Below are 16650 nucleotides of genomic sequence, written 5' to 3'. Positions count from 1 at the left end.
TCACCAATGCCTCTAACGTGTCTTATTTCCCCGACCCGCTTTTACAATAACAAATATAATATGTCATTTACCAGACACTTTTCCCCTCTGTGACTTTACAGTCAGGCATACATTTGACGTAAGGGAGGTCCTGGGAATCAACGACATGCTCTTCCACCTGGCTTACAGAGGACCACAACTTTAAAACTAAATCCAAATGACATGGGTCATATTGTTGTTGATTTCAGGTCAAATTCACGTCAGTCGACAACTCAATCAAATGTCTATATCAGAACTAGACGTTGATGTAATGTCAATGCCCAGTGGGAAGTCTTTCAGGAAGTAAACTTAGCAAAAAAAAAAAAAAAAAAAGAAACGTCCCTTTTTTAAAGGACCCTGTCTTTCAAAGATAATTTGTAAAAATTCAAATAACTTCACAGATCTTCATTGTAAAGTGTTTAAACACTGCTTCCCATGCTTGTTCAATGAACCATAAACAATTAATGAACATGTACTTGTGGAACGGTCGTTAAGACACTTACAGACGGTAGGCAATTAAGGTCACAGCTATGAAAACTTAGGACACTAAAGAGGCCTTTCTACTGACTTTGGAAAACACCAAAAGAAAGATGCCCAGGGTCCCTGCTCATCTGTGTGAACGTGCCTTAGGCATGCTGCAAGGAGGCATGATGACTGCAGATGTGGCCAGGGAAATAAATTGCAATGTCCGTACAATGAGACGCCTAAGACAGCATGAAAGGGAGACAGGCCGGACAGCTGATCGTCCTCGCAGTGGCAGACCACGTGTAACAACACCTGCACAGGATCGGTACATCCGAACATCACACTTGCGGGACAGGTACAGGATGGCAACAACAACTGCCCAAGTTACACCAGGAACGCACAAATCCCTCCATCAGTGCTCAGACTATCCGCAATAGGCTGAGAGAGGTTGGACTGAGGGCTTAAAGGCCTGTTGTAAGGCAGGTCCTCACCAGACATTACCGGCAACAACGTCGCCTATGGGCACAAACCCACCATCGCTGGACCAGACAGGACTGGCAAAAAGTGCTCTTCACTGACGAGTCGTGGTTTTGTCTCACATGGGGTGATGGTCGGATTTGCGTTTATCGTCGAAGGAATGAGCGTTACACCGAGGCCTGTACTCTGGAGCGGGATCTATTTGCAGGCAATCTCAAAGCTGTGCGTTACAGGGAAGACATCCTCCTCCCTCATGTGGTACCCTTCCTGCAGGCTCATCCTGACATGACCCTCCAGCATGACAATGCCACCAGCCATACTGCTCGTTCTGTGCGTCATTTCCTGCAAGACAGGAATGTCAGGGTTCCACCATGGCCAGCGAAAAGCCCGGATCTCAATCCCATTAAGCACGTCTGGGACCTGTTGGATCGGAGGGTGAGGGCTAGGGCCATTCCCCCCAGAAATGTCTGGGAACTTGCAGGTGCCTTGGTGGAAGAGTGGGGTAACATCTCACAGCAAGAACTGGTGCAGTCCATTAGGAGGAGATGCACTGCAGTACTTAATGCAGCTGGTGGCCACACCAGATACTGACTGTTACTTTTGATTTTGACCCCCCTTTGTTCAGGGACACATTATTCCATTTCTGTTCGTCACATGTCTGTGGATCTTGTTCAGTTTATGTCTCAGTTGTTGAATCTTATGTTCATACAAATATTTATACATGTTAAGTTTGCTGAAAATAAACGCAGTTGACAGTGAGAGAACGTTTATTTTTCTGCTGAGTTTAGACGTCACTACATTGTTATGTTCTTACAGCCAATAGTTTGTCTCCTATCTGCAGCCTCTGGTCTTTGTGTGCAGCCCCTCCCTCGATGACCTTGGTGACATAGATGCTGTTGTCTCCTGGAATGTGCTGGTTCCCTACTCCCCCCGCAATACTGAATCCTAGCCCTGAAGAGAGGGAGGGACAGAGGAGAGATGGAAAGAGTGAGAGACAGAGACAGAGATAAGAGAGAGAAAGGAGAAAGAAAAGGGTAGAAAGGGAGGGAGAGAGGGAGAGAAGGGTAGAGAGGGAGGGAGAGAGGGAGAGAAGGGTAGAGACAGAGGGAGGGAGAGAGAGAGAAGGGTAGAGAGAGGGAGGGAGGGAGGGGTAGAGACAGAGGGAGGTAGGGAGGGAGGGGTAGAGACAGAGGGAGGGAGGGAGGGAGGGAGGGGTAGAGACAGAGGGAGGGAGGGAGGGGTAGAGACAGAGGGAGTGAGGGAGACAGAGAAGGGTAGAGACAGGGGGGGGAGGGAGGGAGGGGTAGAGACAGAGGGAGTGAGGGAGACAGAGAAGGGTAGAGACAGGGGGGGAGGGAGGGAGGGGTAGAGACAGAGGGAGTGAGGGAGACAGAGAAGGGTAGAGACAGGGGGGAGGGAGGGAGGGGTAGAGACAGAGGGAGGGAGGGGTAGAGACAGAGGGAGTGAGGGAGACAGAGAAGGGTAGAGACAGAGGGGGGAGGGAGGGAGGGGTAGAGATAGAGGGAGGGAGAGAGAGAAGTACATTACAACACAATAAAACAGTATAAATACTATATTAATTCAGAGCAGTGGTTCCCAAACCTTTTCACCCAGGCCCCCCTTCCATCATGTTGCAGGTTTAAAGATTATTTCCTGCAATTCTGTACATTTTGCCACGGGGTGCAGATAAAATTTTTGTATTTTAAGCTAATTTCCTTAAATTCTACATATTTTGCCATGAGGTGGAGAGAACATTTTGCAGTTTTAAAGCACATTTCCTGCTATTCTACACATTTTGAAATGTACTAGGTGTGTTCATGTGATAGCTGAGCAACTAAAACATTACAAATAACGGGTTCTGACATTCCACTGGGCAAAAACTGTCTGAATCAATGTTGTTTCCACATCATTTCAACAACAAACGTGATGACGTTGCATCAACGTGGAAAACTGATTGGGATTTGAAGAAAGGCATCAACGTAAGGGCATTTCCACCCAACTTTCAACCTAAATCCAATGACATTTTTTGGTTGATTTCCCGTTGAATTCACATCAGTTAAAATGAGGTCTGTGCCCAGTGGGGGGGAAGGCTAGTTGATCTGGGGCACCGGTTCCCATAGCGATGGAACTTAGGCTTCCGAGTGTATTTAACGATGCGTCTAGCCTACAACGGCCCGAAGACGTCACACACGTTTCCCGAAACAACCACGCAGAGAGAACGGTCACTGTAATGGAGTCGTTGAGGCGTGTGTCGACACTATGACAGGATGGAAAGAAAAGGGAGCGCTGCTCTCAGATCAGATTTCTCCATTCAAATTTTACCTTAAACATCATAGTTATTCCACAACACTGACGATAGATCAGCTCATAGAAAGAGATCCCCCCCCCTATGGCTGCAAATATTGAATCAGATTTTTCTAAATGCTTACCCTATAATAATGCTCTTTGTTAAGATGCGGAGCATCATTGCATACATGTGAGGCCCACACAGCATTAAATATATTGGAGGCAAAAATGACAAGACAGTAGCCAAATAAAACTAAATGAACATGCCATTTGTTTCAATATCATTGAAATATATAGGCCTGTTTCGTCTACACTGTAGGTAGCCTATTTATCTTATAATGCCTCTCTTTCCTAGGAAGACAGCGGTTACACTGTAGGAAGACAGCGGTTACACTGTAGGTAGCCTATTTATCTTATAATGCCTCTCCTTCCCAAGAAGACAGCGGTTACACTGTAGGTAGCCTATTTATCTTATAATGCCTCTCTTTCCTAGGAAGACAGCGGTTACACTGTAGGTAGCCTATTTATCTTATAATGCCTCTCTTTCCTAGGAAGACAGCGGTTACACTGTAGGTAGCCTATTTATCTTATAATGCCTCTCCTTCCCAAGAAGACAGCGGTTACACTGTAGGTAGCCTATTTATCTTATAATGCCTCTCTTTCCTAGGAAGACAGCGGTTACACTGTAGGTAGCCTATTTATCTTATAATGCCTCTCCTTCCCAAGAAGACAGCGGTTACACTGTAGGTAGCCTATTTATCTTATAATGCCTCTCTTTCCTAGGAAGACAGCGGTTACACTGTAGGTAGCCTATTTATCTTATAATGCAGTCATCTCGGGTTTTCATTTGAAGCATATTTTTAATCCTTCGCTTGTTTTTGTAACAATTGCAAAGACATTTGCAACTTTGTAGTCAACGTCGTTGTGAAGCTACCGGCGGTCACAAGAGAGACAGATGCCTTGATTCTATGTTTAACGGAGGTCTTTCTGTGTACAACGTGACGTGGGGGGGTGGCATCTAACACTTCACTGTTCTGAGTGCTCTGATGGAGTCGGTAAACAAGAGCACCTTTGGTGAATGATGTTTTTTTGGGGGGAAACAGCTCTGAGATTTAACGATGCTCCTACTAGAGCTTCTAACGATGAACTTAGCCTTAAGATGCTTTTTGGGAAACCGGGCCCTAGACAAGTTATAAGTAACTCTTAAGATCTGCACTGACTGCCATGACAAGAGGGAAACTGCCGATGCACCACGAACCCCATTTACAAATTGCACCTTGTGCATTCCACCATTACGTCAGCACGCCCCGACAGTTTGGGAGCCGCTAATTCAGAGGGTATCACTCGGAGGACGACGAACCACAGAGAGTAAATAACACGCAGCAGAAAGTTACACATCAACTCAACACATTTAAATCATGATGGAATCGTATCACTAAAGTGTAGCTTTTAGTCTCCGCGGCGACAGACATTCCCTTTACCTTTGGGACCTTTGACTAGTTTAAGCTCCAGGATCTTCTCCGAGAGGGCTTTTCTCCTGCGGATGTAGAGCCTGACGATGCAGCCGGCCTCCTTCAGGGCCTCCACAGCCTTACTGTGGGTCACATCCCTCACGTCGGCCTCGTTCACTCTCAGGATGCAGTCATTCACTCTGCGGGAAGAGTCAAATACATCCGTCATTCACTCTGCGGGAAGAGTCAAATACATCCGTCATTCACTCTGCGGGAAGAGTCAAATACATCCGTCATTCACTCTGCGGGAAGAGTCAAATACATCCGTCATTCACTCTGCGGGGAGAGTCAAATACATCAGTCATTCACTCTGCGGGAAGAGTCAAATACATCCGTCATTCACTCTGCGGGAAGAGTCAAATACATCCGTCATTCACTCTGCGGGAAGAGTCAAATACATCCGTCATTCACTCTGCGGGAAGAGTCAAATACATCCGTCATTCACTCTGCGGGAAGAGTCAAATACATCCGTCATTCACTCTGCGGGAAGAGTCAAATACATCCGTCATTCACTCTGCGGGAAGAGTCAAATACATCCGTCATTCACTCTGCGGGAAGAGTCAAATACATCCGTCATTCACTCTGCGGGAAGAGTCAAATACATCCGTCATTCACTCTGCGGGAAGAGTCAAATACATCCGTCATTCACTCTGCGGGAAGAGTCAAATACATCCGTCATTCACTCTGCGGGAAGAGTCAAATACATCTGTCATACACTCTGCGGGAAGAGTCAAATACATCCGTCATTCACTCTGCGGGGAGAGTCAAATACATCCGTCATTCACTCTGCGGGAAGAGTCAAATACATCCGTCATTCACTCTGCGGGAAGAGTCAAATACATCCCGTCATTCACTCTGCGGGAAGAGTCAAATACATCCGTCATTCACTCTGCGGGAAGAGTCAAATACATCCGTCATTCACTCTGCGGGAAGAGTCAAATACATCCGTCATTCACTCTGCGGGAAGAGTCAAATACATCCGTCATTCACTCTGCGGGAAGAGTCAAATACATCCGTCATTCACTCTGCGGGAAGAGTCAAATACATCCGTCATTCACTCTGCGGGAAGAGTCAAATACATCCGTCATTCACTCTGCGGGAAGAGTCAAATACATCCGTCATTCACTCTGCGGGAAGAGTCAAATACATCCGTCATTCACTCTGCGGGAAGAGTCAAATACATCCGTCATTCACTCTGCGGGAAGAGTCAAATACATCCGTCATTCACTCTGCGGGAAGAGTCAAATACCACCGTCATTCACTCTGCGGGAAGAGTCAAATAATTCTGTCATTCACTCTGCGGGAAGAGTCAAATACATCCGTCATTCACTCTGCGGGAAGAGTCAAATACCACCGTCATTCACTCTGCGGGAAGAGTCAAATAATTCTGTCATTCACTCTGCGGGAAGAGTCAAATACATCCGTCATTCACTCTGCGGGAAGAGTCAAATACATCCGTCATTCACTCTGCGGGAAGAGTCAAATACATCCGTCATTCACTCTGCGGGAAGAGTCAAATACATCCGTCATTCACTCTGCGGGAAGAGTCAAATACATCCGTCATTCACTCTGCGGGAAGAGTCAAATACATCTGTCATTCACTCTGCGGGAAGAGTCAAATACATCCGTCATTCACTCTGCGGGAAGAGTCAAATACATCTGTCATTCACTCTGCGGGAAGAGTCAAATACATCCGTCATTCACTCTGCAGGAATAGTCAAATACATCTGTCATTCACACTTTAGCCAGGGGAATCAAATACATCTGTCATTCACACTTTAGCCAGAGGAATCAAATACATCTGTCATTCACACTTTAGCCAGGGGAATCAAATACATCTGTCATTCACACTTTAGCCAGGGGAATCAAATACATCTGTCATTCACACTTTAGCCAGAGGAATCAAATACATCTGTCATTCACACTTTAGCCAGGGGAATCAAATACATCTGTCATTCACACTTTAGCCAGGGGAATCAAATACATCTGTCATTCACACTTTAGCCAGAGGAATCAAATACATCTGTCATTCACACTTTAGCCAGAGGAATCAAATACATCTGTCATTCACACTTTAGCCAGAGGAATCAAATACATCTGTCATTCACACTTTAGCCAGGGGAATCAAATACATCTGTCATTCACACTTTAGCCAGGGGAATCAAATACATCTGTCATTCACTCTGCAGGAAGAGTCAAAAACATCTGTCACTCACTCTGCAGGAAGAGTCAAATACATCTGTCATTCACACTTTAGCCAGGGGAATCAAATACATCTGTCATTCACACTTTAGCCAGGGGAATCAAATACATCTGTCATTCACTCTGCAGGAAGAGTCAAATACATCTGTCATTCACTCTGCAGGAAGAGTCAAATACATCTGTCACTCACACTTTAGCCAGGGGAATCAACCCCCAAAGACCCCAAACTTTTCAACTGTAGTGTATGTAAACAGACTGCTACAGGCTTTTCCATATATATTTAGGAGCTTGGACGTTAGCACGTTGGGCGCACTGATTGTTGTCACCACATTAGTCAGTATGTTACACCTGTGCTGGCTTGTCATCTCCTTAGAAGGTGTTTCACTTGTCTGGCCCAGGTGATATTTACAGCACATATCGGGAAGTATTCAGACCCCTTTTGTTACATTACAGCCTTATTCTAAAATGGATTGAATAAATAAAAAACACTCAATCTACACACAATACCCCATAATGACATAACAATACCCCACAATGACATCACAATACCCCATAATGACGTCACAATACCCCACAATGACATCACAATGCCCCACAATGACGTCACAATACCCCGCAGTGACGTCACAATACCCCGCAGTGACGTCACAATACCCCGCAGTGACGTCACAATACCCCACAGCGACGTCACAATACCCCACAGCGACGTCACAATACCCCACAGCGACATCACAATACCCCACAGCGACATCACAATACCCCACAGCGACATCACAATACCCCACAGCGAAATCACAATACCCCATAGCGAAGTCACAATACCCCACAGCGACGTCACAATACCCCACAGCGACGTCACAATACCCCACAGCGACGTCACAATACCCCACAGCGACGTCACAATACCCCATAGCGACATCACAATACCCCATAGCGACATCACAATACCCCATAGCGACATCACAATACCCCATAATGACATCCCAATACCCCATAGCGACATCACAATACCCCATAGCGACATCACAATACCCCACAGCGACATCCCAATACCCCATAATGACATCCCAATACCCCATAATGACATCACAATACCCCACAGCGACGTCACAATACCCCACAGCGACGTCACAATACCCCACAGCGACGTCACAATACCCCACAGCGACGTCACAATACCCCACAGCGACGTCACAATACCCCACAGCGACGTCACAATACCCCATAGCGACATCACAATACCCCATAATGACATCACAATACCCCACAGCGACATCCCAATACCCCATAATGACATCCCAATACCCCATAATGACATCACAATACCCCACAGCGACGTCACAATACCCCACAGCGACGTCACAATACCCCACAGCGACATCACAATACCCCATAGCGACATCACAATACCCCATAGCGACATCACAATACCCCACAGCGACGTCACAATACCCCACAGCGACGTCACAATACCCCACAGCGACGTCACAATACCCCACAGCGACATCACAATACCCCATAGCGACATCACAATACCCCACAGCGACGTCACAATACCCCACAGCGACGTCACAATACCCCACAGCGACATCACAATACCCCATAGCGACATCACAATACCCCATAGCGACATCACAATACCCCATAGCGACATCCCAATACCCCATAATGACATCCCAACGGGGGGGGGGCGACGTCACAATACCCCACAGCGACGTCACAATACCCCACAGCGACGTCACAATACCCCACAGCGACGTCACAATACCCCACAGCGACATCACAATACCCCACAGCGACATCACAATACCCCATAGCGACATCACAATACCCCACAGCGACGTCACAATACCCCACAGCGACGTCACAATACCCCACAGCGACATCACAATACCCCATAGCGACATCACAATACCCCATAGCGACATCACAATACCCCATAGCGACATCCCAATACCCCATAATGACATCCCAACGGGGGCGACGTCACAATACCCCACAGCGACATCCCAATACCCCATAGCGACATCCCAATACCCCATAATGACATCCCAATACCCCATAATGACATCCCAATACCCCACAGCGACATCCCAACGGGGGGGGGGGGGGGGGGGGACGACGACCCATTTAATACCGACTGGGACGTTGGAATCACTCCTCTAAAACGGTCCGGCTGCCAAACATAGCGTGAATTTATCTGCGTTCTGTCTTATAACAGCAGCACCAAACCACGGGTTGCCCATCTCCCTGACCAAAATGGCTGACGTTTCTCCCATCGTAAGGAGGTTCATGTCCCCTCCAGTGTTGTCATTCCCTAATCCTATGATGACAGTACACACCTGAGACGTTCGTCCTGAGCTGCAGCTCCCCCAGGGATAATCTTGGTGATGAAGATACTGGGGTCTTCGCCGATGTGGGGGTTATCTGTCCCCCCTGCAATACTGAAGCCCAACCCAGAGTTACCCTACAACGAGGGGCAGAAGATCGAAACGGGGTTTGGTTCAGATCAACTGGTTATTTCATATAAAGCCATATGTTCAACATACAGTATGTGGTTGCATTACAATGTTATCATGATGTGCTCTACAGTACAGCATTAAGTATACCGTTAATTAAAATATAATAATCAAATATTCCATCATTTCTATTCATAATTTGATCCTGTTGTACAGCATTATGAGTACATCCCCACTTCAAATACTGACACATTCAGGCTGCATTATACTGAGTGTATTATACTCCATAGGTAGGACCCATTTCAATGTAAATGTCTGAGTATGGCTGGGGGGGGGGGGGGGGGGTATATGTGTAATGGGAGCTATGTATGGTTGGAGGAGGGAAGTGGCAGTGTAATGTAGTGTCTATTATAGGGCAGTAGTATAGGGCCCGACTATATAGCCTTAACTAAGGCTCAGTGTGTGCTTGTGGTTGGGGGCGGTGTGCGTGTCTCTGTGACAGAATAGTGCATTGTGTCTTAATGTAGAGTGAGTGATGCAAACGCACATAGTGGCTGAATCAGGTCAGGAAGAGAGAGGGAAGTGGAGAGGGAAGAGGAGAGGGAAGAGGAGAGGGAAGAGAAGAGGGAAGAGGAGAGCAGACACAGAACCAGGCAGACACAGAACCAGTTTCCTTCTCCTCTCCCTCCTCTCTCGCTCGCTCCTCTCCCTCCTCTCTCTCCTCCATGACACACAGCATTACATAATATAGTAAGACAGAGCCCTGCACCACTATGTAAAGTTGTTTTTTGTTTTTTTACATTATCAACTGAAAATAATTATAGCTATTTAGGTAAAAATAGAAATGAAATATCTTGCATGGTTTTTAACCTTTTTAAAACTGCATCTTCTTTCAAATGTTAAACTTTAGATACAAATTGAAACCTTCAATTTATTTAAGAACTTAAAGTGTAAAGGCACCTATTTAATGGAAAGGAGAACCGTGGGTTTAAAAGGAGACGTGATGTTGCCTCTTACTTACCCGTTCCAGTGTGATCTCATCATATTCATAATCAGCTTCAGATCCATTCGCCTGAAAGACAACACGCAAGACATCAGCCAATCATCATCGGGGGGGGGGGAGGGGAATCATAAGGAGAGCCGTCTACATTGGCCCAGGAGAGGGTGCCTATACTGGAAACATGGAACATGTGACGATTCAAACGGGGCGGCAGGGTAGCCTAGTGGTTAGAGTGTAGAGGTGGCAGGGTAGCCTAGTGGTTAGAGTGTAGAGGTGGTAGGGTAGCCTAGTGGTTAGAGTGTGGAGGTGGCAGGGTAGCCTAGTGGTTAGAGTGTAGAGGTGGTAGGGTAGCCTAGTGGTTAGAGTGTAGAGGTGGCAGGGTAGCCTAGTGGTTAGAGTGTAGAGGTGGCAGGGTAGCCTAGTGGTTAGAGTGTAGAGGTGACAGGGTAGCCTAGTGGTTAGAGTGTAGAGGTGGCAGGGTAGCCTAGTGGTTAGAGTGTAGAGGTGGCAGGGTAGCCTAGTGGTTAGAGTGTAGAGGTGGCAGGGTAGCCTAGTGGTTAGAGTGTAGAGGTGGCAGGGTAGCCTAGTGGTTAGAGTGTAGAGGTGGCAGGGTAGCCTAGTGGTTAGAGTGTAGAGGTGGCAGGGTAGCCTAGTGGTTAGAGTGTAGAGGTGGCAGGGTAGCCTAGTGGTTAGAGTGTAGAGGTGGCAGGGTAGCCTAGTGGTTAGAGTGTAGAGGTGGTAGGGTAGCCTAGTGGTTAGAGTGTAGAGGTGGTAGGGTAGCCTAGTGGTTAGAGTGTAGAGGTGGTAGGGTAGCCTAGTGGTTAGAGTGTAGAGGTGGTAGGGTAGCCTAGTGGTTAGAGTGTAGAGGTGGCAGGGTAGCCTAGTGGTTAGAGTGTAGAGGTGGCAGGGTAGCCTAGTGGTTAGAGTGTAGAGGTGGCAGGGTAGCCTAGTGGTTAGAGTGTAGAGGTGGCAGGGTAGCCTAGTGGTTAGAGTGTAGAGGTGGTAGGGTAGCCTAGTGGTTAGAGTGTAGAGGTGGCAGGGTAGCCTAGTGGTTAGAGTGCAGAGGTGGCAGGGTAGCCTAGTGGTTAGATTGTAGAGGTGGCAGGGTAGCCTAGTGGTTAGAGTGTAGAGGTGGTAGGGTAGCCTAGTGGTTAGAGTGTAGAGGTGGTAGGGTAGCCTAGTGGTTAGAGTGTAGAGGTGGCAGGGTAGCCTAGTGGTTAGAGTGTAGAGGTGGTAGGGTAGCCTAGTGGTTAGAGTGTAGAGGTGGTAGGGTAGCCTAGTGGTTAGAGTGTAGGGGTGGCAGCGTAGCCTAGTTGTTAGAGCGTTGGACTAGTAACCGAAAGGTTGCAAGTTCGAATCCCCGAGCTGACAAGGTACAAATCTGTCGTTCTGCCCCTGAACAGGCAGTTAACCCACTGTTCCCAGGCCGTCATTGAAAATAAGAATTTGTTCTTAACTGACTTGCCTAGTAAAATAAAGGTAAAATAAAAAATAAAAAGATCAAACCGTCTCTCCCACCAGATGTCTCATTTGAATGACCTATTCCTCCTCAAAACCCAAACTGAAGATGTTAAAGAAAGAGGTGTGAGGGACTATACTGTATCTACAACAAACAGTGGCTGTGTGAGATCAGATCAGAGCAGAGCCCCCCCCCTCAGTAGCAGCCTTATAAAGGGCAGCACAGGCTGGCTATCAATGTGAAAATCCCCTCTGCTCTGTGGGGAATACTGCAGCACTGTACGGCAGCAGGGCTTTCTGAGCAGAGCACAGCGCTAATGCTGTCGTCTTGTGTGGCGCGAGGGGATAATCTCCACAGGATTAGAGGTGATAGGCGTGTTGGGAGAGAGAGGATGACAGCAGGACTGCTCTGTCCCCGCCCAACACACATACAGTAACCATAACCACCAGCGATGTAAGGGGAAAACATCTATTTTATTTTTTAAATATACGATCGAAGATAATGCGAACAACCACTGATATGAACCAAAACACATGACATTTTTAAAACTATTATTTGATTGTATTTTCATGCAGGTTTATAGGGAAAGACCAATGCACAATTACATAAAATACACATCAGATCATCCGTCCCAAAATAGTTAATTTAGACTGAACGCTTTCACGTTATTTCACACAAAGCAGTTTTAAAAATAGTTTTTTTTATATATATATACATTGCCTTCAGAGAGTATTCATACTCCTTGATTTATTCCACATTTTGTTGTTACACCCTGAAATCAAAATGGATTAAATATATTTCTCACACCACCACATAATGACAAAGTGAAAACATGTTTTTTGAAATTTTTGCAAATGTACTGAAAATGAAATACAGAAATATCTCATTTACATTAGTTTTCACACCCCTGAGTCAATTACATGTTAGAATCACCTCTGGCAGCGATTACAGCTGTGAGTCTTTCTGGGTAAGTCTCTAAGAGCTTTGCACACCTGGATTGTACAATACTGTATTTGTCCATTATTCTTTTAAACATTCTTCAAACTCTGTCAAGTTGGTTGTTGATCAATCCTAGACAACCATTTCCAAGTCTTGCCATAGATTTTCAAGCCGATTTAAGTCAAAACTAACTAGACCACTCAGGAACATTTAATGTTGTCTTGGTAAGCAACTAGTGTAGATATGGCTCTGTGTTGTAGGTTATTGTCCTGCCGAAAGGTGAATTTGTCTCCCAGTGTCTGTTGGGAAGGATTTTGCCTCTATTCCATTTCTTTTTATCCTAAAAAACTCCCTAGTCGATGACAAGCATACCCATAACATGATGCAGCCACCATCATGCTTGAAAATATGAAGAGTGGCACTCAGTGATATGTTGTCTTAGATTTGCCCCAAATATAACGCTGTTTATTCAGGACATAAAGTTAATTTCTTTGTCACGTCTTTTTCACTTTTACTTTAGTGGCGTATTGTAAACAGGATGCATGTTTGGTAATATGTATATTCTGTACAGGCTTCCCCCTTTTCACTCTCAATTAGGTTAGTATTGTGGATAGGGCTGACCTCATTTAGTCGACTGGACAATTTTTTGGTCGATAGGCTGTTGGTCGGCAGATTTATTTTGTAGAGCAGTGGCAAATATATACATTTTAAAAAAGTATGGCACACAAGACACCAGTAGTACATTTACCGTTAATTCCCTTCATTTCTTATGTGTGTTTGTTTATGGTAATTTCTGTTAATAGATTCAATATACTATTATTACATTCTTACCGTTGTCATTGTAGGAGTGGACATGTTGTTTGCAGAGCACACCGCCTAGGCTAACTTGTTGGAAAAGCTTTATTTAATTCCATTTCCGAGTTTTGTTTGTTTGGAGCGCTCCTGTCAATCTTGAGTAAGGACACGCACTTCATAATGCATAGAACTGGGCCTCGGCAAATGTACGTCTATATCGGTGATCTGAGACGATTTCTGGTTGTCTTAACCCACCATCACTGTGGAGCATCTCAAAGTCATTTTGTATTTGCCTCAAACAGTAATTGAACAAAGTCTGGTTTTACATCCATTGAGAATGAGAATAGATCCTCATAGTAGCCAATTTGAAAAATATTTCTCGTTCTCGCCCTTTTGATAACCACTCAGCATTCAAGGGGGGGAGGGGGGGGGGAGTCATAAAATAGGCCTACCTACTTCTTATCACTTGCGCAACTAGCCTACAGCTGTGTGTGTCTGTCCGGAGCTCACTGGCGAGGGAAACTGAAGAAAACAGAAAACCACCACCACTACAGGGCCTTGGGAAAGTATTCAAAACCCTTGACTTTTCCCACATTTTGTTAGGCTACAGCCTTATTCGAAAATTGATTAAGTAAATAATAAATCTTCAGCAATACCCCATAACGACAAACCGAAAAACTGAAAAAAACAGAAATACCTTATTTACATAAGTATTCAGACCTTTAGCTATGAGATTCAAAATTGAGCTCACGTGCATCCTGTTTCCATTGATCATCCTTAAGATGTTTCTACAAATTGATTGGAGTCCACTTGTGGTAAATAAAATTGACTGGACATGATTTGGAAAGGCACACACCTGTCTGTAGAAGGTACCACAGTTGACAGAGCATGTCAGAGCAAAAACCAAGCCATGGAGGTCAAAGGAATAGTCTATAGAGCTCCAACACAGGATTGTGTCGAGGCACAGATCTGGGGAAGTGTACCAAACATGGCCAAACTGAGTAATCAGGGGACCAAGAACCTGATGGTCACTCTGACAGAATTCCAGAGTTCTTCTGTGGAGATGGGAAAACATTCCAGAAGGACAACCATCTCTGCAGCACTCCACCAATCAGGCCCTTAGGGTAGAGTGGCCAGACGGAAGCCACTCCTCAGTAAAAGGCACCTAAAACGACTCTCAGATCACGAGAAATTAAATTCTCTGGTCTGATGAATCCAAGATTGAACTCTGGCCTGAATGCCAAGTGTCACGTCTGGAGGAAACCAGGCACCATCCCTACGATGAAGCATGGTGGTGGCAGTATCATGCTGTTGGGGTGTTTTTCAGCGGCAGTGACTAGGAGACTAGTCAGGATCGAGGGAAAGATGAACTGAGCAAAGTACAGAAAGATCCTTGATGAAAACCTTCTCCAGAGCGCTCAGGACCTCAAACTGGGGTGAAGGTTCACCTTCAAACAGGACAATGACCCTGAGCACACAGCCAAGACTTCGGGACAAGTCTCTGAATGTCCTAGAGCGGCCCAGCCAGAGACCGGACCGGAACCCTGGAGAGAACTCAAAATAGCTGTGCAGCATCGCTCCCCATCCAACCTGACAGAGCTTGAGAGGATCTGTAGAGACGAATGGGAGAAACTCCCCAAATACAGGTGTGCCAAGCTTGTGGCGTCATACCCAAGACTCAAGGCTGTAATCGCTGCCAAAGGTGCTTCAACAAAGTACTGAATAAAGGGTCTGAATACTTATGTAAATGTGATTTATATATTGTTTTTAAAATAAATTAGCAAAAAGTTATAAAAAACTGTTTTAGTTTTGTCATTAAGGAGTAGTGTGTGTAGATTGATGAGGGGAAAAAACAACAGAAACCATTTTAGAACAAGGCTGTAACCTAACAAAATATAGAAAAATCTACTGAATACTACCACCACCACCACCACTAATACTACTACCACTAATACAACTACCACCACCACCACTACTACCACTAATACTACTACCACCACCCCTACTACCACTAATAGTACCACCACCACATCTAATACTACCACCACCACACTACCACTAATACTACTACCAATAATACTACCACCACCACCACTACAAATACTACTACCACTAATACTACTACCACTAATACTACTACCAACACCACCCTACCACTAATACTACTACCAATACAACCACCACCACCACTACTACCAATACAACCACCACCACCACTAATACTACCACCACCACCCCCACTACTAATACTACCACCACCACCACTACTACTAATACTACCACCACCACTAATACTACTACCACCACCACTAATACTACTACCACCACCACTAATACTACTACCACCACCACTAATACTACTACCACCACCACTAATACTACTACCACCACCACTAATACTACTACCACCACCACTAATACTACCACCACCACCACTAATACTACCACCACCACTAATACTACCACCACCACCACTAATACTACCACCACCACCACTAATACTACCACCACCACCACTAATACTACCACCACCACCACTAATACTACCACCACCACCACTAATACTACCACCACCACCACTAATACTACCACCACCACCACTAATACCACCACCACCACTAATATCACTAATACTGCCACCACTACCACTAATACTACCACCACCACTAATATCACTAATACTACCACCACCACCACTAATACTACCACCACTACCACTAATATCACTAATACTGCCACCACCACCACTAATACTACCACCACTAATACTACCACCACCACCACTAATACTACCACCACCACCACTAATACTACCACCACCACCACTAATACTACCACCACCACCACTAATACTACCACCACTAATACTACCACCACCACCACTAATACTACAGCCACTAATACTACCACCACCACTAATACTACTACCACTAATACTACCACCACCACACTACCACTAATACTACCACCACTAATACTACCACTACCACCACTAATACTACCACCACCACCACCACCACCACTAATACTACCACCACA

General features: G+C 45.6%; 1 protein-coding gene across 13 annotated transcripts in view; it reads right to left on the bottom strand.

The window, feature by feature from the left end:
- The window catches only part of LOC135513243 (disks large homolog 1-like), a 324054-nt gene that overhangs the window by 109178 nt on the left and 198226 nt on the right, over window positions 1-16650 (bottom strand). For all 13 annotated transcript variants that reach the window (XM_064936075.1, XM_064936074.1, XM_064936071.1 and 10 more), the window contains 4 exons: window positions 10440-10490; window positions 9302-9426; window positions 4728-4897; window positions 1775-1911 (listed from right to left, as the gene is read on the bottom strand). In XM_064936075.1, the coding sequence (XP_064792147.1) occupies window positions 1775-1911; window positions 4728-4897; window positions 9302-9426; window positions 10440-10490 (483 nt within the window). The remainder of the gene's footprint in view (window positions 1-1774; window positions 1912-4727; window positions 4898-9301; window positions 9427-10439; window positions 10491-16650) is intronic.

This window comes from Oncorhynchus masou, chromosome 24 (assembly GCF_036934945.1).
Source record: "Oncorhynchus masou masou isolate Uvic2021 chromosome 24, UVic_Omas_1.1, whole genome shotgun sequence".
NCBI lineage: Eukaryota > Metazoa > Chordata > Actinopteri > Salmoniformes > Salmonidae > Oncorhynchus > Oncorhynchus masou.
This window is presented reverse-complemented; position numbering and strand designations above follow the sequence as displayed.